At 49.4% G+C, this 27245-nt stretch overlaps 1 protein-coding gene across 1 annotated transcript in view; it reads right to left on the bottom strand.

The window, feature by feature from the left end:
* The window catches only part of Dock1 (dedicator of cytokinesis 1), a 508411-nt gene extending 481932 nt beyond the window's left edge, over nucleotides 1-26479 (bottom strand). The window contains exon 1 of the mRNA XM_051145486.1: nucleotides 26287-26479. Coding sequence (XP_051001443.1) covers nucleotides 26287-26332 — 46 coding nt within the window. The 5' untranslated portion in view covers nucleotides 26333-26479. The remainder of the gene's footprint in view (nucleotides 1-26286) is intronic.
* Nucleotides 26480-27245: the final 766 nt, after the last annotated feature.

The raw sequence follows: 27245 nt of genomic DNA, 5'->3' as shown, positions 1-27245 counted from the left end.
GTCTCCTGCTCACTCAGGTCCTGTCAGACTTGGGACACATCTGCCTCCCACTGAGAGGCAACTCCTAGCAGCTGGCCACTTAGTCACAGAACTGGGAGTATAGGCAGAGACCTAGGGCCACCATTATTCCTCAATCGTCGCCCACCCACCTGCTAGCCCTGGATGTCTCAGATCCCATGCAGAGTAGCGGTTCTGCATCAACAAAGAGTGACTGACAGGCCTTCCTCCCTCAACTAGATGGATGGGACCCTTCCTGCGAAAGGCAACTCAGTCCTCTGGACATTGTCCGTGGGTACATGGGGCTCTAACCACAGCTTGGGTGGGAGAAGCAGCCTTGTGTTACCTGACAAGAGAAGAGGACCAATCCCTTCCAGTCCCCTGCACATCCTGGGAGTCAAATGCCTGAACTGCAAACAAAAACCACTGTCAAGGTACAAAGGCAAAAAAAAGAGGCCCATATACAGAAAGAGCAGAGAGCACCACACATCGGGAGGTGAAAGATCCAGAACCCTGGGGACCCGAGTCCTCGATTTGAGCCCAGCACCTTCTTTGCCAAGGACACTGGCCCACAGGCAGCACAGGCAGCTTCATCTCCATGTGAGGTGGTCAAGGTTGAAGGAACCCAAGCCAGGCCTCTCTCTACTTTCTAGGCCTCGGCAGTAAGCTCAGAATCCCCACTGCCCATGTCCTGATTCCCAAAGAGGTGGAGAAAGAGCTCGCCCTTCCCTTAATAAGCATGAGAACATGGGCAAGGAAGAGGTCAGCTAGGGAGACCAGCCAGGGAGGGCTCCCTCTCTGCTTCAGGGAAGAGAGGGAGAAGGCAGCAACACAGTGCACCTGGTCATGCTGAGGCCTACCTCCCAAAGAACTAAATACATGTCCAAACCAATACTTGCACAGGAATGGTCAAGGCAGGATTAGGCGAAGTACCCTGAGGACAAAAATGGCCCAGTGTCCAATGACATCTGAATAAATGCGAAACCCATCCATGGAGTGCACTACAACTCAGCCATATAAAGGAAGTGCTCACACCACATCATACAAGATGGATGAGCTTCAAAAACATGCCAAGCAGACAGTTAAGAGCTAATACCACAAGCACAAGGACCAGGGTTCAGATGTCCAGAACCCATGTAAATGCCAGGTGGGCCCGTCAGCCTGCCTGCAATGCCAGTCTGAGAGGAAAGACACAGGACTCTCCAGAGCAAGCTGACCAGAGAAACTGACCATATCAGCGAGGGCTGGGTCTGTTTGAAAGTCCCTGCCTCAATGAATAAACAAAGAAGACCCACCTCCTCACACAGGCACATGGAGTTTGACACTATCCACAGTTCACAGCCACACAGCCCCTAAGTGCAGGAAATGTCATGGGACTGCTTCCTCACAACGGGCTAGTTGTGCGTTAGGTGAAGCTGCAATACATTTATTTTGAAAGTGTGAGTCAAAAACTTAGAGCTGAGCCATCGAGCCCTTTCCAGGCTACCTACCTGGCCCATTGCACTTTACCCTGCCTGTCTCGCGTTTGTCCTCTTTCCCAGCATCCAATGCCCTAGTCTGGGCAGCATCACCACAGTCTCCTGCTGTCATTACCCACCTTTGCTCTCCTCATGTTTTCTTCATTCTCCCAGTTCATCAGGGATCCTTCAGGGAAGCTATACCAGGCAGCCCCTCACTTATGAGCTATCCGGTCCCTTCTTGAGCCAAGAACAATACTTGGCATGCTCAACCTTGTCACTGTCAGCCTGCAAGATCCATCTTGCTACCAGACCGTAGCAGGGAAAGTCCAATAAATCTTAATGTCTCCTGTGTTGGCATTTAATCCTTATGACAGCACCACAGGGTAGCAATGGCTATCTAGTCTACAGTCTACAGATGATGAGTGCAGTAAATACCAAAAATTAGACAGCCAGCAGAGTACTGCCAGGGCTCATCAGCTCACCTGCAAACAGTCCTGGAGCCCTCGGGATACCAGGTCATTCTAGTGACCACATAGTCCATAGCGGGGCCTGGCAATAGGATGCAGAGTCAATTCCAATGCAAATCAGCTTCTAGAGATTTCTACCTGCATCTGGGCAATCTATGGCTAGAAAGTGGTGTCTGCTACCAAACAAGACCTGTCTTGTGTTTTTCCCACAATCCCTCTGGACCAAGAGGTGGTCCTCACATAGTACACATAAGTGCCTCCAGAGACCGAACACCCCTTGATTAAACACTCACTCACAATACTGTCTAGACTCAATAGATCTACCCCCAGGTTAGGGCGGCACTGGCTACACAGCAACTGAGCAAAAAGATACTTATAAATGGAAAGCAGGAAGTGGTTCTCCTTAGTTTCTGGTAAATTGGGATCTGGAAACTTAATAATGCTAAGCAAGTTGACAAGTCCAGCTGTATAAGCAGAGTCCACCACCAGACCTGAACACAGCAATCCATCATACTGAAGCCCAGGGCGTGACCCTGGGAAAATGGGTTCCATCAGCCAGCCCTCCTCCTCCATCCTTCTAGCCTCTGAAAACTCTAGGCCCTTCCTCTGGTTTGGGTTTTATTCTGCATCTGATAAATATCTCGTGTGTGTGGTATTTGTATGTGTGACTGTTATATGTATGCTGTGTGTCTGTGTGTGTGTGTGTCTGTGTGTATATGCCATACATGTGGAAGCCAGAGGACAAGATTAGGTATTGTTTCTCAGCTACCATCCACCTTCCCTTTGAAACAGGGTCCCGAACTAGCCTGAGACTCACCAGATAAGACAGGCTGCCCAGCCAGTGAGCTCCAGATCCACTGTTTCTGCCTCTCCAGCCTCAGGGTTACAAATACGCACCAACCCATCGACTTATTTTTTAAATGTGGGCTCTATGGTTTCAAACTCAGGTCCTCGGGCTTGTACACAGCAATGACTTTGCCAACTGAATTCCCTCCCTAGTCCCTTCAGTGGGCTGTTTGTTTTCAGCTTTTCTGGTTTTACCTATGAACCTGGCCCTGTACTTATCTCTGCAGGGGGGGGGGGGGGGGGGATTAAGAGAGCCATCAGCCTCTTGGCTCTCTAAAAAGACTGGTTCTGCATCCTGGGGCAGGGACCTCAGGACTAAAACTGCCTGGTCCCAAGTCCATCTCTACACACACACAGCCACTGCTCCAAGGCAGATACTAAGCTAGCCTTGTCTTTGCCATGTTGGCAGCTCTAATTCGGTGCTGGCTCAAGGAACATGTAAAGGATTGAGTAAAGAATGTCAAAGGAGGCCCTGTAGAGAGAGCCCAGTGCTTAACAGCACGTGCAGCTCTTGCAGAGAACCCAGCTTTCATCCCCCCGCACCCATGGTGACTCACAGCCATCTTTAACTCCAGTTCCAAGAGATCTCATGCCTTCTTGTGACCTCTGCAGGCACCAGCCACACATGCGGTATATGTACACACATGCAGGCAAAACATAAGCCTAAAATAATAAAACAAATAAATCTAGGAGCCTGAGAGATGGTTCAGCAGTTAGGAACATTTACTGCTCTTGAGGACCAAGGTTCTGTTCCCAACACCCACATGATCGCTCACAACCCTCTTTACATATACCCTTACACACACTCATCCACACACATATACACATAACATTAAATAAATTAATTAAATAAACAAATCTAGAAAGGAGCTCAGACTATCCTCTGGAAGGAAAAGGCAGACCATCCCCTCCTCTGCGGAACAGTTAACTGAGCCAGAATAATCTAAATAATCTACAAAGCCTGCCCCTCGGAGAGACAGTGGTTAGTTACCTCCCATTCACCTAGAATTCTCATCAAGTCCAAAGTGAAGAACACTGCAGGTTGGCCCCTGGGATCTGCTTACATCATCACATGCCCAGCACAGTGGCGAAGACATGAGTGCTCCAACCACTCTCATCTAAAAGCATGATTCAAATAGACAGTCATCTTGTTTCCTTTCTGTTGCTGTGATAAAACACTGACCAAAAGCAGCTAAGGGGAGGGAAAGAATTTGGCTTACATCTCCAGGTTGCAGCCTGCTATTGAGGGAGGTCAGAGCAGGACTCAAGCAGGAGCTTTAGCAGAAAGCAATTAGGAGCTCAGCTGGCTGCCTCCGAAGCTCAGGCTCACCTAGCTTTCTGTACAACCCAGGACTACCTGCCTGAAGATGGTGCCACCCACAGTGGACTGGGCCCTCCTAGGTCATTTAATAATCAAGACGATCCCCCACAGACATGCCCACAAGCCAATCTGATCTTGAAAATCCTTCAATGGAGACTCCCTTCTCTAGTAAGCCTTGGCTATGTCAAGATGACGGTCAAGCGAATACAGCCTGAATGTAACTCCTCTGTGCCTGTTTATGCATCAATTGGAGACAGATGATGAGATGAGGAGATGAGACGTTTACAGGTCCAGCTGCATGAGGCCCCAGGAGTAGACCCCCACCCCCAGCCCTCAACACAGCAATCAACCATACAAAAGCTCAGGGCATGGCCATAAGAAAATCCCATGAGTGACCACTCCTCCTCTACCTCCCTAGAGTCTCTGTCAGCTCTGCATCCTTCCTCTGACTCTGGCTTTATCCTACATCTGATGAATGTCTACACTGGGTGCCTTATTTACCTTTCTATTGCTGTGACAAAACACCATGACCAAGGCATAAAAGAAAGCACTTCATTAGGACTCACGGATCCAGAAAATTAGAGTCCATGAATATCGTGGCAGGGAGCATGGCAGAAGGCAGGCAGGCATGGCATGGCACCAGAGAAGTAGCTGAGAGCTTGCTTCATAAGACATGCCACAAGGCAGAGAGCGCTAACTTGAAATGGCTAGTGCTTTAGAAAACTCAAAGCCCAGCCCCAGTGACATGCCTCCTCCAGCAAGGACACACCTCTTAATCCTTCCCAAATAGTCCCACCAACTGGGGAGCAAGAATCAATATATATGAGCCTATGGGAGTCATTCTCATTCAAACCACCACCCTGGGCTCTTGTCTTATTTCCTCATAAGTCTCTCCTTCCAAATGGCCAAGTTTTCCTTTGTCCTGACTGCACATCTGTACCAGCTCTTTGCAGCTCCACAATCATGTACCACAAACTCAGGCATTGATAACAGAATTTTTTTTCTCACATGGCTTTGGAGCACTGGTCAGTAGCGCTGTGCTGTCTTGACAAGAGTCCCTTCCTTTGGACTTCCAGCTCCTGGTAGTTCTGGGTGCTATACAGACCTTCCTCATCCCTTCTGGGCTTTGAGAACAAAACTCTGCTTTCTCTCTGCTCATTGGTGACCATCTTGTCCCTCACACAAGGACACAATGCCACTAGCTGAAATACCCACCTACTCCAGCTCACACTAATAGAATGTGACCTCATCCTAACTCCAAATAATGATCCTATGCCAAACCAGGTCACATTCTGGGACATTGAGTTAGGACATTAATTAACCCTTCTGAAGGGGTTGAGGGTGACAGTTTAACCTGTAATATGCACTGCCTCCCATCACATAATATTTATGAAATGATACAGAATTGGGACCCAGGCATAAGTTGCTAGGTTCTCCCTCAAGTTGGTATGCAAATATATGCAAATGATGATGAGAAAATGGCTTCTAGGGTTTAATCTCTTTCCCTTTGTCTACTTTTCCTAGAAATCTCAATTCAGACTAGAGCACGTAAGTAGTTTTAGAATGAGAACAAACATCAAGTAATTTGGATGGAAATCTGATGATTCTACTTAACAGCTCTCTAGTATTCTTGGGATTTTGTGGCTTTTTTTTTTTTTTTTAATAGAAGAAAACTTAGATGACTCTGTCATGGGGGAACAGCTCTCAAGCTTCTTTATTCAGGGATGGCATCCTATGTGCAGGTGGTTAGCAGGTGACAAGCAGGGTTAAGTGTATGCTGAGCTCCTGTCATTCCTCCCAGAGTGAAGGAAGCAGGGGCTGCACACCTCTGCTTACACACATGCTGGTGGAGGCTCACAGTGCTAGCTTGGCCAGGTGCAAGTCAGACAGCCAGGTCTTCAAACACCTGCCTGTGTAAAAGCCAGGCGCGGCCATAGGTGCCTGTGACCCTGGCACTGTGTGTGCAAGAGACAGGGCTTGAAGGCTGCCAGCCTACTCCAGGTAGGTGAGAGACCCTGTCTCAAGGGAATAAAGCAGAGAGTGGTGGAGAGGGACACCTGACATTCTCTGGTATCTACGTGCATACAAAGTGTACATATAAATACACATATACTATACACACATACTCACATATATACACAAAAATAAAACAAAATATTAAATAAAATCATCAGGGCACTTCATCCCAATCAAAGGCTCCCCCTGTGGATGCTGAGATGGCCTCCTATTGTGGAGTCTGTGCTCAGGCTTGGTCGGCCACCTATCATTTTGGTTTCTCCTTCACTCTCTACAGGCAGATGCTCCTCACCTCACTCAGCAACACACAGACAGGAAAATTTCACCTCACAGTCAACAGTCACATGGCCTGGACAATGCACATAATCCCTAACCTCCCTTCCTGTCCAGAAAAGAGGTCAGGGCCCTCAAGATAGCTTGGCAGGTAGTTGCCTGCTTCCAAACCTAGTGACAAGAATTTGACTCCAGAATCCATATGGTGACAAGAACACTTGCAATGCAAGTTGCTCTTTGACCTCTACATGCATATTGTGGCAAGCACATATACCCCTCATACACACATAAAACAAATAAAATGTAGTAATTTTTTAAGAAAAGCAAACCAAACAAAACTTAAAAAAAACAAAAAACAAAAAGAACAGCAAACACTCTCAAGCTCAAGCTGTGGTTCTGACACTATGGTTCCAATTGGGTGTTAGGTGCACCCTAGTCTGAGGCTCCCTGTGCAGGGGCATCCACCCTCCTACACACACATGCACAGCAGTCCCCACTCATCAACAGGCATGTGTGCCATAACCCAGTGGATGCCAAAGGCAGAGAGGACCAAGCCACACATGTACAGTGTTTCTCCTGCACACACACACACACACCACACACACACACACACACACACACACACACACACACACACACACACGTACGTGATCAAATCCAATTACAAAGCCAGCCCAGGAAGAGAGCAGCAACGGTAACTAATAATGGAACAATTACAGCCATAGACAGTACTCAATTATTTAAACCATAAATCATTCATCTCTGGAATTTTCCATTTGCCATTTTCAGACTTCAGCTGATCAGAGGTAAACAAACATCAGGTAAGAGAGGAGACAGCAATTCTGCAAATTTGAGTGTTTAGAAATGTATCCAGAATGCCCTGGGTGGAAGAAAACAACACAAGGAAATAGGCCTAGGACCTGCTAAGAGGTCCACCTGATTCCAGCGTGTCTGTGTGTGTGTGTGTGTGTGTGTGTGTGTGTGTGTGTGTGTGTGTGTGTGTGTGTGTACAACAGTATTTTGGAACAACCCTGTGGCAAATTAGTTCTACTGGCCCATATGCAGGCTGTATGAAACCAGAAATGTTAATAAAAATGGGAAACAAGCCTCAACTCTGCTACTCCAAAGTAATTTTGGGAGGGAGTAGTGACACATTTCCAAACCAAGATGGATCACTGTGAGGTCAGTGATAAAAGCCAAAAGCCCAGTGACAAGTGAGAGAGAAAGAAAGAGAGAGAGAGAGAGAGAGAGAGAGAGAGAGAGAGAGAGAGAGAGAGAGAGAGAGTATACATGGAAGTCAGAGGAGGGCATCAGGTATCTGCCAGTATTGCTCTCCACTCTTTTTTTTTTTTTTTTTTTTTTTTTTTTTTTTTTTTGGTTTTTCGAGACAGGGTTTCTCTGTGTAGCCTTGGCCATCCTGGACTCACTTTGTAGACCAGGCTGGCCTCGAACTCACATCGATCCGCCTGCCTCTGCCTCCCAAGTGCTGGGATTAAAGGCGTGCGCCACCACGCCCGGCTACTCTCCACTCTTTTCTTTCATTTGAGGAAGGGTTTCTCACTGAACAGCCAGACTAGTGACCACCAAGCTCCAGAGTTCTGTCTCTACCCCCAACCCTCCCTCAATGCCACAGTTACAGGCATGCAGAGCTTAGGTGCTTAAGATTTGAACTCATATATATCCTCTTGGATATAAATACTTGGATATAAATACTCTTGTCTACTGAGCTGTCCCTCCAGTCTCCCAGTATAAACTTTATGAATTGGTAAAAACATAAAATAAAATGTAGACAGATCTAAGAGCAAACCGCAAAGCTGCTGGCCATATTCACACAAAGTGACTGGCTTTGCAAATAACACTGGGGCGCTCAACAACACTAGTCCCGATGCGGCACCCTCTGTGCCACGATCACTCAACCCCTGTCCTTAAGAAACACATTCACACAATCCTTCATTCCAGGGACTGTGATTTCTCATTCTGAAGGCTCATTCCATGCTAATCCCACCTTGACATTCCTGCCTATACATCACAGAAATCAAAGGGAGGCGCTTTGCTGACAAACGCCAGTTAGACCAAAAAAAAAAAAAAAAAAAAAAAACCTGCAAATCTGGAGGAACAGGGCTGAAGAGGAGGAGATCGTGAAGGACTTGGATTCTGTTTCCTTACTTTTTAAAACCTTTCACTCAATTGGTACCACCCCTGCCCAAACTCCAGCGCTGCAAATACCTCTTGCCTTGCCCATGGCTCTAAACCTCCAGAGACAGCCCAGCTCAGCTTCCAGCTGGCTGCAAGGGCCGGAGATTCTCCTGCTATCGGCTTGCTCATTCTTACACATGGCACCATGTGGTGGCCTGTGCTGGCTGCTAACTCAGTCAGTTATACGAATGAATGCATCAGCTGGAAGTCCAAGATGAAAGCATTAGCATGCTTGGTATGTGGCGAAGGCCTGTGTCTGGTTCCCAGACGTCCTCTCTCTAATCTCACATGGAGAAAGAAAAACAACTCTTGGGAAGGCCTCCAGTGGACTGTGGCGTGTTCATTGTCAATGGGCAAAGTCTAGAATCATCTGGGAGACAGGCCTCTGGGCTTGCCTGTGGGGAATTATCTTGATTCCCTTAACTGATGTGGAAGGACCTGCCCACTGTGGGTGACAGCACTCCCTAGGTTGAGCCAATTAAAAGGAGAGAGGAAGCTGAGCAGCAGCAGCAACAGCAGGGATTGGTGCACACAGACAGACAGACACACACACACACAGAGAGAGAGAGAGAGAGAGAGAGAGAGATTCTAAGACTCTAAGCCAGATGTGGGCAATGAGGACCACAGGCTAACTAGGGCCCAGAAGCTGAGATTAGTCTTCAACTTTTCACCACTGAGGTTTACGCGTCTAGCTGCATGGCGGTTACTAATGCGAAGTTCACAATATTGTGACCCTCCCTCACCTCCACCTATATCTAAATTATCTTCATCCCTATAAGAGGAAAAGGACAAATACGCAATCATTTCCCCTTCCTCTATCCCCAGGCAACCACTAATCTGCTCTCTGTGTCTATGGATTTGCCTGTTGTAGGTAACTCAGGTCAGCATAATCCTGCAATATACATCCCTCTGTGACCAGCTATGGTCCCTTTAGCATCATGTTTGCCAAGTTCATCCACACTGTACTATGAATAGGTGTTCATTCCTTTTTATGACTCAGTAATATTTCATTGTATTATCCACTCACCAAACACGGACGCGGACACTTAGGCTGTTCATGTCCACTTTTAAGTATTGAGATCAGTGCCACTGTCAACACTTGTGTGAACCTTTTAAGCTGTCGTTATTTCTATGGGGAACATTCCCGTAAGATCATTAGTTCCTACAATACTTCTGTATGTGGTTTTTTTTTAAGATTTATTTATTTATTATTATGTATACAGTGTTCTGCCTGCATGTATGCCTGCGCACCAGAAGGGGGCATTCGATCACATCATAGATGGTTGTGAGCCACCATGTGGTTGGTGGGAATTGAACTCAGGAAGAGCAGTCCATGCTCTTATCTGCTGAGCCATCATCTCTCCAGCACCCATATGTAATATTTTGAGTAAGTGACAAACTGAGTTTTTGTTTTGTTTTGCTTTGCTTTGTTGGTTTTGGTTTCGGTTTTTTGAGACAGGGTTTCTCTGTGCAGCCTTGGCTATCCTGGACTTGCTTTGTGATCCAGGCTGGCCCTGAACTCACAGAAATCAGCCTGCCTCTGCCTCTGCCTCCCTAGTACTGGGACTAAAGGTATGCACCACCACAACTGGCTGAGTGACAAACTGTTTTTTTTATAGAGCTAACATTTTCCTGAAGTACACTTATCAGTGGCTGTATTAGGGCCCTCAGGTGTGCTGGATCGCACACCTGTCTCTTGGTACGCAAAGTCAGTGCACTTATCAAGTGAGCTACACAGGAGAAGCGTCCTGTCTCAGTTTGAACACAGGCTGCTAACTAACTGTTCCTTGTAGCTATTTAATGTTTAGCATCTGCAAAGCACTTTGGCGTCATCCTCTGCTTTGATACCTGCCTTCTTATTACGTGTCAGGGCAGGAAAAGCTGGAGGCACAACCTTCACCTACAGACCATCTCAGACCGGATGTGCTTCAGCCACAGTGTGGAGCCCCCCCCCCCTTCTACATCCATCTTCCTTTTACCCGCCTCTCGAAGCCATGGCTGGATGGGGAAACTCCCTTTCATCTTCAAAAGAGACTTGAAAAGTAGCCCAGCAACAGTAGGGAAAAATTCTAAGTCCATATAGATCACAAAAATGCAAGTGATGGACCCAATTTATCTAGCAAATACCTAGTTGTAAAAATGGCTCACCCCACCCACCCCACAGCCTCACTCATTCAAGCAGCCAGGAACGGAAGAGGGAAGAGAGCTTTGAGGTTACTGTCCCAGTTATCTGTTAGGCTACTCAGTGGGCCCCAGCACCAGCCTGGAAGCAGCAGTAGAAGCCACCTAACACACACACACACACACACACACACACACACACACACACACACACACACGCGTGTGTGTGCGCGCGCGCGCGACTCCAGCCTCAGGGCTGTTGACATGAAACATGTCCCTTCACCTATATCCATGGACCACATCGCTTGCTGGGAACAGAGGAAAGGATCCACTCGACCTTGGCTGTGGGGCCGGAGACATAGGAATTGGAATAGAAGCGCATCATCATGGTACTGTAGAGAACAACACAGGGGAGGCCCCGCTTCACCAAGCTGGGTAGGAAGACAGGGATGAGCCTGAAAATTCAAGACAAATGGAGACAAAGAGTATGTCCTGACAGTCAAAGAAGCCTGTGAAAATGCACTGCGGCTTATCGGACCACAGCATATCAGGCCCCTCGGAGCCAGGGGGCTAGGTGACCACTGCGCCTGTGGGTAGAAACGCCCGAGACAACTGGAGGTTCTCAGGCCAAGTTCCCTCCCTCTTGTGAGGTGGTGGTTCCCTGAAATGGCTCTGACCCCAGGTCCTCCATCCCAGTAGCCACGCCAGGCTAGTTCTCAAAGCAGCGCCCCCCTAAGAAAGGTCCAAGGGTCTGCAGTGGCCTGGAGTGAGAAATGAACAACCCAACATGCACTCAAGCCTTTGAGAAATGGGCAGCCAGACACACAAGACAGGAAGGACTTGAAATAAATCGTACTCAGTTAATAGAAGTGAGGCAATTTAGAAGAAAAATAATCACATTTTCCTCCTGCTAAATCATTGTTTGCCCCTGGTAAAGTCAATTATGTTAAAGAAAATAAGTTATTATTTTAGGAAAATAAAATTTAAAAAAAAAAAGAGGCTTGGAAAGTGCTTTTATTTCTACAAATAAAACCTTGAGAGTTTCCCTGGTGTGGTGGCACATACCTTTAATCCTAGCACTAAGGAGGCAGAGGCAAACAGATTTCCGTGGGTTCAAGGCCAGCCTATCTACACTGTGAGTTACAGATCAGCCACAGCTGCACAGTGAGATCTTGTCTCAAAAAAACAAAACAAAAAACTCTGAACGTGAGTTTCTGGGCTCCTATACTTTGAACAGGTCTCCAGTTACTGCCTTGGGGCTACTTCTTAAAAGAACTGCAGGCCTGGCTGGATGGTCCCTAGCTCACCCACACATCATCAGAGGCCTGACATCCAGAAAAGTCAAGACGGGTGGGAAAGCTCAATGGGTAAAGGTAATGTTCCAAGGCCGGAGTTTGTTCCCCAACACCCACATGGTGGAATGAAAGAACCAGTTACTGTAAGGTGCCCTCTGACCGCCACATGGCACACAATGGCACACATACACTGCATGTATGAAAATAAATGTATTTTAAAGCAAAAAGTTTAGGCACTGAAGAGATGGGTTAGCAATTAAGAGCACATACTGATCTTGCAGGGGACCTAAGTTCAGTTCCCAATACCCACATCAGGCGGCTCACAACCACCAGTGATTCTGCTCCAGAGGAATTCCGTGTCCTTGTTTTTCCAGGGGCACCTGCACACAAGTATATATACCATCCCCCCTCCATGCATTCACACGTGTATGAGAGCACACACACACACACACACACACAATTGAAAATAATAAATCTTTTTTATAAGAAGTTTCTGTTTGCAGCAGATGATGATTAACAGATAACAGAGATCCACAACTAGCCACTAGCCACAGCGCAGAGAAGAAGAGATTGCAAAATATTTAGTCCTAAAGGGAACATATATTACACACATACCACACACACACACACACACACACACACACACACACACACACACACACACGCCTCTTCCACTACCGCTTAGGAATCATTGGAGGCAGGGGGCAGAAAAGGTGTAAGAGCCAGCCAGTGGCTATGGAGCAAACATTATCTTCTAGACAAAGCACGGCAGCTGCACATATTGAACTCAGAAGGGTTGGGACAGCATGCACAGTTGCTTTTGATCTTGGTGTTTATCACAGTGACAGAAGAAATATCTAGAACATAATGCCAGTACAGCTCACAGAAGACATTTTCCTGGGAGTAAGAGCTGCTGCAGCCAACAGCATCAACAGCAGTGAACAAGTTGGGGCTCCTATGAGTTTGGACATGTTGCTCCAGGGCAACGTCTTACTGATCTCTAACACATTTGGGGGGTTGTTTCCCACCTAGGGATGGAAAGTGCTACAGTAGAGCATCCTAGAAGGCACAGAACAACTCCTGTGACAAAACAGATCCAGCCTAGGAAGTCAATACTGCCCAGGCCAAGAACTCTGCTTGGCATGAGTTAGCTCCCATGACCCCAGAGCATTTCCCTGAGGTTGAAAGTTCCATGATCCACACTCAGCACAAGGAGTGCACAACAGGGGAGTAGTGGGGTCGAAGGGACACCCTAGAGAAGTGGGGTACTGGAGCCAGGCTGTGGGGCCAGCAGAAGTTCCTTCTTTGCTCTATCTTGCAGGCAGCATGACCTGTGTGGGTAGGCCAGGAAGAGCTGGGTCTCTCCTCCTCAGGAGGGGGTAGCTGGCTCCTGGCCTGGGCTGTGAAGATTAGGACCCAGCCACAGAGCTCCATCCCCCAGACTGCCTGAGGGGACTGTGGTAAAGGAAATAACGTACAGAGCCCAGGGACATAACATCTGTTAACTCTCATCCGGTCTCCAGCCTCCTCCTCATTCCTTTCTCTCAGGTCTGGGGACACAGAATCATTCACAATGGGTGCTCAACCTTCCTCACAGCTATCCCCACAGCCCAGCTCAGAGCAAAGGGAACAGTCATCAGGCAGACATGACAATGCCTACAGTGCTGGGAGCTGAGCACAATCAGGCACAAATGTCCCAAGCCAAGGACTCAACCCCCACCAGGTACCAGGCTGAGGAGGTACAGGAAAGGAAGCCAAGAAAGCCACAGAGAGCATCCATGGTATTTCAGGGTACAGTAGCCACCCAGGGTCTTCAGAATCTCTCCTCAGATCGTGGGAGCCAGGAACTCTAAGAGGAAAGATTGTGCATGTCACCATGACAACAGGTAGCACCCACAGTTCGTTATCGATCACCCAGAAGTCCACAAAGCCCCAGAACCCAGTAAGAATTCATCCAGTTGCAGAACCCCAAGCTGAGCAGAGAGCAGGGTCTCTACATCAAACATGGCCACATCCTTGCCCGCTGTATCTACACACTCAACCAGATTTCTGGGCGTCACCAGAACTGTGCAGGGCGGGGTCTGGAATGTACTGGAGCCACCTACCCCTTAGTACCTGTCTGCCCACATCTTGACAACCCAATTTCTGACACGAGATTGGCTTTGATGGGCTGAGACAGGGAATTGTGGGAGAATATAGGGCCCAGAAGGACTTCTCTGAACTACTAGTGCCAAATAGAGCTGAGACACAAACAGAAAGTGAGGGGAGGAAGGAAGGAAGGGAGGGAGGGAGGGAGGGAGGGAGGAGGAAGGGAGGGAGGGAAGAGGAACGGGGGAGGGAGGGAGGGAGGACACAGTGAAGAGAGAAGAACAGGAGGAGGAGGAAAGGGAAAAGAAGATAGGGAGGAAGAAGAGAGGGAAGGAAGGAACAGGAAAAGATAGTGAGGAAAGGGGAAGGGAGGGAGAAGAGGAAAATGAGAAGAGGAAAGAAAGATGATGATGATGAGGAGTGTGAGGAGAAGGAAGGGAGGAAGAAAGTAGGAGGGAGAGGGAGAAGGAAAGGAAGACAGGGAGGAGTGTGAGGAGGAGGAAAGGGAGGAGGGGAGAGGGAGAGAAGAAAGGGAAGAGGGGGAGGGGAAGACGGAGAGGAGAAGAAGAGAAAAGAGAAGAAGCTCTGGGAAGCACTTTTTCCTTTCCATCAGCACAGTTCTCCACACCCAGGCCCATCAGCCCAACAGCAACCATGGACTAGAAATCTCACTGGCAGTAAACAAAGTGAAATTCTAAAACACTAAGGAGAGCAAGACCATAATGCCCTCTTCAGACTTAAGAGTAATCACCAGAAATGGCCCATGTTTCCTACAGAGTTGACATGATGGGGAGAGGCAGTGTACTCGTCCCTCATGAAAGTTCCAGGCATGGGGGTGGGGTACAGGTGCTCCTGTTGCCCACACAGTCCTGAACTCCCACTGCAGTGGTCTGTGCTGCACCTCACAGCATGCCCACCTACCATTGTCATGAGGTTCTCAATCAGGAACCTTGACAACCTTTTTTGATGTACACTCCACCACAAACATAAAAGTTACTTCAGAATACAGATGCCAGGAAGTAATGAGACAAAAACTAACACTTAGAAAAACAGGCAGTTGTCCCACAGGAGATTCAGTGCAGTCCTCGCTGAGGTAAAAAGAAGCCCACAGCCCCAGACAGGTTACAAGGTGTGAGTGCTCTCTCCAGGGCAAACTCGGAAGATCCAGAAAAGATGCTTCCTGGATCAGCAGCTTGGGAGCATCTTGAAACCCACAGATGCCATAGATGGCCTCAGTTCTCAGCTGCATCTCTTCCAGTGTCTACGGAATGCAAACAACAGTTTGCCATTGCATTACAGAAATAAAAAGATGAGAAGACTGAGATGTACAACCTGTGCTCATGGTCAGTGACGCTAAAGGACCCACCCCAGTCCACTTCCAGATTAATCAAAAATAAGTGTCAACATGAGCGGGTGGAAGGGACTACCAATTTCTGGGTGCACACTTCTCCACCTGCCTGCTGTGGGCCTGACAGAGAGCTGTGAGCCACCTGAGTGACGCCAACATAAACTTCCTAGGAAGCCAGCAAAAACCACTGTCGTGCCAGAGGCAGAAGAATCCCTGTGAGTCTGAGGCCAGCCTGAACTATGTATTAAGTTCCAGGCCAGCCAGGGTTACATAGAGAGATCCTATGTCAAAAAAAAAAAAAGAAAAAAGAAAAAGCTGAGCAGTCTGTGAGAGCAGCTAGCAGCCAGATGCGGACAGGAAATCAAAACTCCTGCCTCTCTCTACAAGCTTATCTAATGTGACTAGGTTAAACAAATCACTCAAGGTGGCACATGAATTCTGGGCATCACTCCCAAGGTAAAGGCAAATCACAGCTTTAGACGGCACCTAGTAAGCGGCCAAGGGACGCTTTCAGTGACACATGACATGACACATGACACATGACACAGTGACACAGTCAAGCTGCTCCTATGCCATGTAGTCTCATGGTGCCCTGGGAACCAGTAAGAACTCTGGCACTCAGAGGATCTCAATGACACTGTCTAAAGCTCACTCTAATTTGAGAGAAGCTGCCAAAGCTACAAAACACACACACACACACACACATACACACGCACCGCCCCCCCCCCAAAAAAAAAACAGGCTTGGTGACTCACACCTGCAATCCCAGCACTTAGAAGTTGGAGGCCTGAGGTTCAGGAGTTCAAGGTCATCTTCTGCTACTCAATGTGTTTGAGGCCAGCCTAGGCTGCACAGTGAGGTCTGGGCCAGCAGACTACAGACTAAAACCTTGTCTTAAAATACAACTAACAAATAAAGAGATAAATCCACAACAGGGCTTTCTGTGCCTCCAAAACTGAGACCTTTTGACGTCATCACCACATACTAAGCACCACAGGTGCCCACAAGATAATTTAATGAGCCACCTTGTGTGCCTGGGAGGGACCACCTGCCTGTTGAAGCCAGAGAGAGCACATGTGTACGCACAAGATTCCCTTCTGTGTGCAGCTGCAGTGACTGACTCAGTGGGTGCAGAGCCAGCAGGGCTTCAAAATGATCGCCAAGCTGAAGTCATTTTTTTGTCTCAAGACAGGCCCCTCCCCTGCCCCTCTATCTCCCCTATGACCCAGCAGTGACAGACCACTGAGAGCCTTGTGAGAAGCCAGCCTCCCACTGCAGTATGAGGAGCAGTCCATGGAAGCCTGCAGTGAGCAGCCCCGGAGGGCAGTAGCACCAAGGCCATGTCTGCCATCCATCCCACTGCTGCAGAGCTGAGATTCAGGAAATACCATGCACCTGCCCACTCTGCTCATGCCACAAAAACACACCTGCTGAGAACCCGGAAATGAAGGCAAGCAGGGTGTGTGAGCGCCCGACCCAATGAGGTGTGAAAGAACAACAGCCCCAAATCAAGTTCATACTCAGGTCGAAAACTGTTTGAGCGAATCCTTCTGGCACCAACTTTACTGCTGACTTCCAGGTTGATGGAAGGACAGGAGCCCCACACTTCGTCTGCCACATGCCTCCAGGCATCTGCCGCCTTACAGGAAAGAACAAAACCAAACCCAAGCGCCATGAAGGCAAGGGAAACTAAGCTGAGTCTTAGGTACACTGCTGTGGGCTGCGTTGTGAGCCCCTAAGTCTGAGTGCTGGAGTTACAACCTCAGTCAAGAATGTATTTGTCACTTTTCTGTTGCTCTGGATAAAACATCATGACCAAGGCAAGTTATGGAAGGAAACGTTATTTGGGAGAGTAAAGAGTCCATCACCAGGGGGGTGGGGAGCAAAAAAAAAAAAAAAAAAAAGAGTCCATCACCAAAATGGCAGGGTGCAGTGGCAGCAGGCAGCCTGGGCAGCTGAAAGGGCAAGCTGAAAGCTCACATCTTCTATCACAAACAAAAAAGCCAAGAGAGAGAGAGAGACAGACAGACAGACAGACAGACAGACAGAGACAGAGACAGAGACAGAACAAAGTGGAATAGTGTAAGGCCTTCTGCTCTCTAAGCCCACCTCTGGTGATGTACTCCATCCAGAATGGCCACACCTCCTAAGCCTCCCCCAGACAGCAGCACTAACTGGGGCCCAAGGGTTCAAATACACACGCCTGTGGGGGTCATTCTCCTTCCAACCACCACAGAACCCCAGGATGGAACTATGTGAGGAGCGAGGTCATTCATCAGGTGGCTGAGCTAAAATAAGGCTTTCCGGAAAAGTCTCAATCTAACAGGTCTGGTAGCACTGGTTATAAGCGGGAGAAATTAAGTCACACACACACACACACACACACACACACACACACACACACACACACACACCAGAGAGAGATGGGGTAAAGATGACAGTCTGCAAGCCAAGCACACAGGGTCCCAGAAAATTAAACAAAACAACATGCCAACCTAATAATTCCAGCTCAAGAACAGTGCTGAGGTAAATAACTGCTGTTTAAAGCACCCAGACTCTGGCACTCTGTCATAGCAGCCACAGCAAACATACTGTGCACATGGGTCTTAATGGCAGCCCCAGGGCTCCCAAGCTGCCTCACCGACAGTTAGCTCCCAAGAAACCCACATCAACTGGCATTCTCCCCACTTTGGGGAGAGGTGGAAAGGAGGCTGAAGGAGGCTGAGAGGCTTGCCCCAGTGGCAGGGGGCATCTCCACCTTGAAGATGTCAAGGTCTCATTTCAAAGCTGTGTGTGCAGGGGTGCAGCTGACAGTGGTGGCACACTCCCATCAATTCCAAGAGGCTGTCAACAGCAGCCTGTCAGGGCTAAAAGGCAACTCTGTCACACGTCTCCTTTATTGTTTTGCTCTCTTTGCAGGTTAGGGAATGTCAACTGGACACAAACCTACACATGCCAGGATAGAAGGAATCTCAGTTGAAGAACTGCATCCATCAGACTAGTCTGAGGTCCAAGGAGCACTTTCTCTATTCCTGGTTGATATGAGAGGGCCCAGACCTCTGTGGGCGGGGCCAGCCATACATAGGTGGGTCTGGGCTGTGGAAGAAAGCAGCTAAGCAAGCCAGTTGAAACAAGCCTGTCTCTGCTTCTCTTCCCATCTTGGCTTCCAGGGAGGCTGGCCTCTAACCTGTAAACTAAATAAACTCTTTCCACCCCAAGTTGCTTTCGGTCCTGATGTTTTTATCACAGCAACAGAAAGCAAGCTAGGGCAGAAAGGTCTCCTACGACCTTCTCAGCACCCCAAAGCAGCTGGGAAAGCAAGAGTGCAGACACTGCTGATCCTACAAGGCTGGCAGCACACACTGTGCCACCCACCCCATGCTGTCTGGCAGACTGAACAACTACCTTTCCGTGAGAACGCAGAACAGCTCCTCTCCCCGTTGTTGGTAAACAAAATATTACCATTTTACCGTGTCTTCTTTTTTTTTGTTGACATTTATTTTATTGTAGTTGGGGGAAGGGCATGTGAACCAGGGTACCCGTGGAGGTCAGAGGGCAACTTGCAAGGGTCAGTTCTTTCCTTCCTCCGTGTGAGTCCAGGGCATCAAACTCAGGTCCTCAAGCCAAAATGACCTTTAGTCACTGAGCCGTTTTGAGGGGCCCCACCCTGAATAACTTGTCACCTCAGTGGCCCAGCTCCTGCTGCCCCTCCGTAGAGAGCCTTCATAATCATCAGGCAGGTGCATGCTGGCCTCCACACATACAAGACACTGAGACATCAGAAGACTGTTACCCTGAGAGACACAAACTCCAGCCATACTGAGACACTGCTGTCCCAGCAAACCTGGGTCCAGTGGACAAACTGAGACAACAGCAAAGACAGGAAGGACAGAGAGGAAGCAGCACTTGGCTGGTGACGGTAGCCTGTGCAGCCAGTGTGGTAAAGGCTGGCAGGTTCTTTTAAAAGCTAAATATCCAGGTACATTATCCAGCTACCATAGGACTCAGCAATTGCATTATTCCTGGGCCTCTCCCTCCCCCCCTACTCTCCCCCACCCCCAACACACACACACAAATTGAAGACTTATATTCACACAAGAAAACAAAAAACAAAAACAAAAAACTACTGCCGGGTGGTGGTGGCACACGCCTTAATCCCAGCACTCGGGAGGCAGAGGCAGGTGGATTGCTGTGAGCTCATGGCCAGACTGGTCTACAAAGCGAGTCCAGGACAGCCAAGGCTACACGGAGAAACCCTGTCTCAAAGAAGGGTTAAAAAAAAAAAAACACTTTACATGAGTGTTCATAGCAGCTTTATCCATAACAACCAAAACTCAGATATCCTTTGACAGATGAGCAGTCAAACCTTCTGTGGCAGAGCCATAAAGAACACTACTCCTCAGCCGTCCATAGCAAACTGGACAGACACAACATGGTGAACCAGAGACCGAGAAGCCACTGAACAGAAAAGGCCAATGGAGGCTGCCTACTGTAGGATTCAATGTGAAATGCAGAAGAGACAAACAGTTGCCAGGCCTTGGAGAGTGTGGCTATAAGATAGAGGTGGCTATTACAGGACAGCATGAGGGGGCCTGGGAACAATGAACGCTCTGTAGCTGACTATGTCAATGTCAGGACCCTGGGTCTGCGATTGTCTGGCCAGTCTGGTGAGAAGCAAACTGAAAAAGTAAGTAAAAGATCCCTTAGTGCTGTTATTTATTTATTGTTTATGACTGCATGTGGTCAAATTGCCTGAAAATACAAACTTTAATGAAGGGGGAGGGAGGAGAAAGAGAGGAAGAGAGAGGGAGAGAGAGAGAGAGAGAGAGAGAGAGAGGAATGACAAGAGGGAGGAAGAGCAGGAGGAAGGGGAAGGGGGAGGGAAAAAAGAAGAGAAAGAGGAAGAAAAGGTGAGAGGAAGGGCAGGAGGAAGGAGGGTGGGAGGGAGGAAAGGAGGGAGGGAAGGAGGGAGGGAGGGAAGGAAAGAAGAAGGGAGAGAGGGAGGGAGGGAGGGAGGCAGGGAGGGAGGGAAGGAAGGAAAGAAGAAGGGAGAGAGGGAGGGAGGGAGAGAGGGAGGGAGGGAGAGAGGGAGGGAGGGAGGTGAAGCTCAACTACTACTGAAAAACCTTTGGCCTCCCCCTGCCTTCACTGCAGCCACAAAAGTGAGGACCCACCATGGTCCCCCACACCCTAGCACAATCCTGAGCAGACAGGTAATATTCTAGAATGGTGGTATAACAATACATTTACAACATTTGTGTTTCAAAGTAAAATCGGATTTGGAGAAACATAATCCGTGCCCTAATTTGGTTTTTCTGCGACTCTAGTGAATGAAAATGTGTGTGCTCTACTTACTGAGGCTCAAATCTAATATTTTATCCCAAAGCAGCAGTCTGCCCACCACTCTGGGTAATGAAAGAGACCTCTGCCTCCCCTCTCTCCCTGCCCTGCCAGGGGTCTTTGGATGTTCCAATATTTGAAGCAAACAGCACCACAGCATGAACACACTCCATGTTTCACACTGAGCAAACAGGATTTTAAGAAATCACTTGTCTGGGCCACAGAGTAAGGCCAGCCTGAGCAATCTGGTAAGATTCTGTCTCAAAATTAAGAAATAAAATAAAATAAAACACCTTTTGAAGAAAATCATTTACCCAAGAACCATGAGCGTTCTGCCTAAGTAGTAAGTCCCTCGTTGTTACACACACCCTCTCTTGCTTTTTGGCATTTTGGCTTTTTTCAAGACAGGGTCCCCTATGTATCTCTCGTTGTCCAAAAACTCATTATGTAGACCAGGCTGGCCTCAAACTCAGAGATTGCTGCCTCTTTCTCCCAAGCGCTGGGATTAAAGGTGTGCGCCACTACACCCAACTCCCTCATTACGTTTCTTTTTTGTTGTTGGTTTTGTTTTGTTTTGTTTGTTTGTTTGTTTTTTCGAGACAGGGTTTCTCTGTATTAGCCATGGCTGTCCTGGACTCGCCTTGTAGACCAGGCTGGCCTCAAACTCACCGCGATCTGCCTGCCTCTGCCTCCCAAGTGCTGGGATTAAAGGCGTGCGTCACCACACCCGGCCCTCATTACGTTTCTTAAAGCTGTACCTTATTAAATAATGAACAAAAGTAGAGGCCAGCAAGATAGTCCAGGGGTAAAGGTACTAAGCATGATGACCTGCGTTTGGTCCCTAAAACACATGCAATGGAAGGAGAGAACCCTACTGCAAGTTGTCCTATGATATCCACATCTGTACCGCAGATACACACACACACACACACACACACACACATACACACACAATTTCATTAGTAAAAATAAAACAGTAGTTGCTTTCATTGAGCAGTTGGCACTTGTCACTCATGCTCTGAGCACATTACCTCAATGAATTCTTGCAAGACTCTGAAGTAAGTAGGCTCAGCCCCACTCTGCACATGGCAATACCAAGGCTCAAGGTCACGGTATGAGCGAAAGCCAAGGATAATTTAAGGTGTCTATTTTGCCGATGCCCTATCCCCACTGAGGATCTCTACCTGGAAGAGGATCTTCCCTGCACCTAACTCAAGGACAGGAGATCCCTGGCCCTGTCCATACCACCGAGACTCTGGTTTTCTACTACTGCTATAACAAACTACGGTATTTTTCGGACCATAAGACACATTTCCCCCGCCCCCAAAAGAGAGGGAGGGGATTAGGGTGTGACTTATGGTCTTATTGCTGTTTTTACTGTTTTTCTTCTTTTACTGCTCTAAAAACTGGGTGCATCTTATGGTCCAGTGTGTCTTATGGTCTGAAAAAAACCGTACCCCAGTTACATTGCCTTAAGCTTACCCAAGTGCATGGCTCCAAATTCTGCAGCCAGAGGCCTAGTGGCCCTGGGTTTCAAAATAGAAGGCTTGGCCATCAAGGCTCCCACCAGGAGACTCCAGGAGGAATCTACTTCCAAGTTCATTTGGAGTGTTTGCAGAATCATACGGTTTTACAAGGTCACACTGCCTGGTAGCCCTTAGCCCTCTCAGTCTGGTCCCTGCAAGTGAGCCCCTATGTCTCTCAGCAGCTGCCCATCAAGTGCGTCTCTGGTTTGGAACCACTCAACATGTCTCTCTTCCCACTCCCTCTGCCAAGACCAGCCGTGTGAGCCAAGCTCCCAGAGCCCAGGTGACCCCATCCCAAACTTGAGGAGCTTATTCACACTACAAAGGCTCACTTCATCTATTAGCACAGCACAATTCACAGCAGGGAGAGAGCAGGCTGCACACACCTCCATGGCTTACTCCCCCTTCCACCATGATAAATCTCAGAAACAGGGTCCATCAAACCTTATTAATTCCAGAACACAGACAGGGCCCTGCCAGATCTGGGATGATGGAAAAGATCATCTAACCAAGCGCTTGGTGTGACAGCTAAATCAAAGGTTATTAAAAAAAAAAAAAAAATCAAAGGTTATACCTGTATGAATAAGGCAAGTCCCTAAACATGGCCCACCAAACCAACAGGGAGAAAAAGCCAGCTGGCAGGCTTCACAAGCAGCAACCTCAAAACATGAACCGTGGGGGGAACCCCCATTTCCTGCCCTGGTAGGAGCCATCCATCAGCCATTTACTCTCATCTCAATTTTCTGAAACAAATAACCCGAGTGTCTCATTTACAAACAATGCTTCTAAGAGTCCCCAAGCTCTTCTGAACAATGAGCTGTGATTCTTGTTTCCAAAAGTGGTGGAGTTTGACCGCTCTCCTTCTCCCCCGTAATTCATTCATGGGCCAAGTGGCTCCAGTGGAAGCAGGGTCCACCCACCAGAGCCTCAGGGGAGAAACACAGGCCTGCTGTTAAGGCTACCAAAGAAAAGGCTGAGGCTAGTAGGGGGATCTTTAGTGACGTTCCCTTATGGAGAAACAGCCTGCACTGGAGAACTTACATCCTTCCCAAGGCAAGCTGTCAGACCTGCAGACAGCTGGGATGCCTCTGGCCTCTCCATCCTTGACTTCCCTCCACTGTGACAGAAATTCTCCCCATGGAGACTCTAATCTCCGAGGTGCCTTCTGATGCCTTGTTACAACCAAGCTCAGCTGGAGCCTGATGAAGGGAGACACAGCCCCACCTTCTCCTACATCAGTCTTTCACACTCTTACTAGAATTTGCTGGTAAAACCATTCCCCAAGACCAGCCTTTCTCAAGCAGTGAGTCATGGCCCCTTTGGGGGCGGGGGTCACATAGCGGATATTGTGCATATCAGATATTTATATTGCGATTCATAAGAGCAAAATTACAGTTATGAAGTAGCAACAAAAGTAATCTTATGGTTGGGGAGGGGGGGTCGCCACAACATGAGGAGCTGTATTAAAGGTTCGCAGCATTAGGAGCGTTGAGAACCATTGTCCTACTTCTCCTTCGGCAACTCTTCAAAACAGTTTTAGGATCAATAAATTAGCAAAAGACAAGTTAGAAGTCACATCCAAGAATGCCTTCTGGAAGGGGTGTGACCTAACTGGGAAAGTCACAGCCTCCTGGAGCTGTTTGCTTCCCCCTCTGGAGGGAGACCCTTCTGACCCTCTACAGGCACGTTCACCCAATCTTTCCAGACTCACAAAAGGCTCACTGAAGACAACGTCCATATCTCTATGGGAACTGGAGACTACAGCAAAATGTAGTGCCACCGTCACACCCACAACTGGCACAGGATCGATATCTCTCTCTCTCTCTCTCTCTCTCTCTCTCTCTCTCTCTCTCTCTCTCTCTCTCTCTCTCTGAAACCTCTACTCCAAACAAAGGAACTCACAGGGCTTCCTTCCATTGCTAAGCCTGCAGGTTTTCTTGGCCTTTCTTTTAGAAAAAAAAAAAAAAATTTTTTTTTTTTTTCTTTTAGAGATAAGACCCCATGTAGCCCAGGCTGGCCTCAAACTGACTATGCTGAAGAGGACAGCCTTCAACTTCTGATCCTCCTGCCTTCATCTCCCAAGTTCTGGCTTTCCAGGGAGGCACCACCACACTACAGGCTGGGTGAGCCCCTCTTCCCGCCCCCCCCCCCCCCCCCCCCCGCCCCCCATCATCCCAAGCCATTTTCTTTCCTATCTTACCAACCCTTCTTCACCCTATAGCTGCTGAGATCTCCAGCCTGCCTGAAAAAAACAAAACAAAACAAAAAACAGGAGGGGGGTATGGGGGACCTCACCAGGTGTGATGCCACATGCCTTGAAACCCAGCATTCAGGAGGCAGAGACAAGTACCTCTCAATGAACATGAAGCCAGACCAACCAGGGAGTGAAACTCCGGCTCAAAAAACAAAAACAAAAAAGCAAAGCGGCAGACTTCCCTACCCAATCATCAAGGCTACGGTGGCAGCTGCATCTGAACAGGCACACGTGTGAACCTACTGCTGTCCCGGTTCAAAGTCACGCTGCTCCCAGTACCAGTGGCACCTCTGCTGCAAGGGTGAAGTGCGGCACAGCAACTTTCTCCACTTCAAGGGGGCTGCCCTGAAGGCACAAGCACCCTCCCCGCGCTGCCCCCTGGCCATCTTGTGGCTAGTTTCTGCTTGTTCCTAGCCCTCTTCTAGCTGTCCCTTAAACAGACCTGGGCAACCCAGGAGAGAGCCTCATTGCTGCCACAACCCTGAAGTCCTCCTAAGTAGAATCCTCCACCCCAAACTACATGAAGATGGATGGGGCTCTAACGGCCTCTGCCCCCATGCAGGGCCCATCAGGACTTACAGGGCTCGGTTGTTAGCTCCTTACACACTACATCCGCCCTCAAGAGAGCCCAGCTCAGCCGTGGGCCTCAGCAAGGTCTGTCAAGGCAGGTGCTCAGTCCTAGTGTTCCCATAGCAGGGAAGCGCTCCAAACCTGTGTGTGGGCCTACAGTGGGGATGGGGGCCCTAGGTTTTCCCAGCCCTGCGCCATGGTCATCATGCCCGCCACACTACAGAAATAACTGGAGTTCACAGGAAGGACACAGCCTCCAGGAAACTTCCAAAGTCAGCGGGCTAGGACATGAACTAGGCCTGCTAGAAGGTGCTGAAGGCAGGTCTGGAACAGACAGCTGCTCAGAGGGTGCCCCAGGGCAACCCTTAGGATGGAAGGCAGCAAGCTCCCTAAATGCTTGCTTGCAAATCCCCTCCCCCCAAAATGCTTGCTAGCAAGTCAGAGATTCTGCTCAGGTGAGGCTGGGCGTCAAAGGCTCCTTTTACAAAGAGGGAAAGAGCATACAAACAGAATAGTCAGATCTAGAATGTCAGCGAGCCCTGCAGCTAGGCAGATCTGACAGTTGATGTGGGCTAGCTGGGAGTGACAGGGTCTACAGGGCCCAGGGACTGTCTCGCCCCTGAGAAAAGACGGGCTCCCTGGAACGTGTACTAAATCAAATGTAAGCTTGCAACCCGACTCCCTCCGCTCCACCGGGAAGCAACAAAGAGGCAAAACCAGGTCCCGCCCTCGAGGTCCGTTTCCAGGGCCCTAGCGGGGGAGGGGGGGTACACTGGAGCGTCTGAGTGTCCCCCACCGTCCACAGCGGGAAAGGCGGCACCGACCCAGCCCGGGAGCCACGGCCACTCCCCACGCAAGAAAGGGAGGCTTCTCAGTCCGAGCGCTACACAATAAAAACTGTCCACCCGGAGTCCCAGATGCCAAACAGAAGTTTCCCGAAGAAGACAAAACGCACGCAAAACAATGAACCCGGGAGCCCCGCGCGCGCCGGACCACACGGGAAGAGGACATAGTGAATGCGCGGGAATCCGGCGCATAGTGGCCCCGGGAGGGTTCCCGCGCGGGCCCCAGCTCCGGGCGGGCCAGGCTCCGCACCGCGCGGCAACAGGCTGGGCGCCGCGGCGGGGAAGTTGCGTGCGGGGCGGTCGCGGGGCGGCGCGCTGCTCACCCACGCCGTACTTCTCCTCTCGCTTGGTGGGGACCCAGCGCGTCATGGTGGCGCGGGCCGCAGCCCCCTGGAGCTGCCGCTGCCGCCGCTGCTGCTCGGGCAGGAAACTCGGCGCCTAGGCCGCCATCTTCCATTCCTTCCCAGCCGCGACAGGATGGGGAGGAAAAAGTTTGCGGCGGAGGCGGTGTCATGTGGGACGGGGCGGGCGGAGCGTCGCGGGCCGGATAGGAAAGGCCGGGAGAGCCGGCGAGAGGCGGGACGGAGGCCCGCTGCAGCCCGCCCAGGCGCGCGTGCACTGGGCCCGGCCCGCCTCGTCCCTGAGGTACCCAGGCCGCTGCTCCGAGTCCGCGGACGCCCTAACACTTTGCACCATGCAACCCGCATCCTCTACTTTTCACTGAACACCGTGCGCCTCGCACCCGCTACTCTGCACCGTACCCCCCTCATCCTGCACCCTCTATGCTGCACAGCACCCAGTACTCTTTATCATGCACCCCACACTCTACATCGAACACCGAACACCGTACACCAGGCATCCTGAACGCACTGCACCCTGCGCCACGCAGAGGTGGCTGTCTTTGCATGATTCGCAAGTGGCCCCGTGTCCTTGCAGCCCTCCAGGCCTGGGCCTAACACGAATAGTGGAGGATCAGTGCAGAGTCAGACAACACACACACACACACACACACACACACACACACACACACACACTGGTGTAAAGTGCAAAACCCACCCAGGTTCCCTCCTGGTGGAGAGCACAGAGATGAGAGTTCCTCATACATTCAGCAAAGACAACGTGGACACCTGTTTTGCTAAGGGCTGAGCACATTTGGTAGGTAATGGGAGTAGTAGTACACAAAGTACCATCGGCACTGGTAAGAAAAACCTAGGAAAGGATTTTGCAGACCCTGGGTGCTTTCTAACAGCCTGGCGTCCTATGTGTGTTGAGAGCCTGGAGC

Source organism: Acomys russatus, chromosome 5, assembly GCF_903995435.1.
Source record: "Acomys russatus chromosome 5, mAcoRus1.1, whole genome shotgun sequence".
Lineage (NCBI taxonomy): Eukaryota > Metazoa > Chordata > Mammalia > Rodentia > Muridae > Acomys > Acomys russatus.
This window is presented reverse-complemented; position numbering and strand designations above follow the sequence as displayed.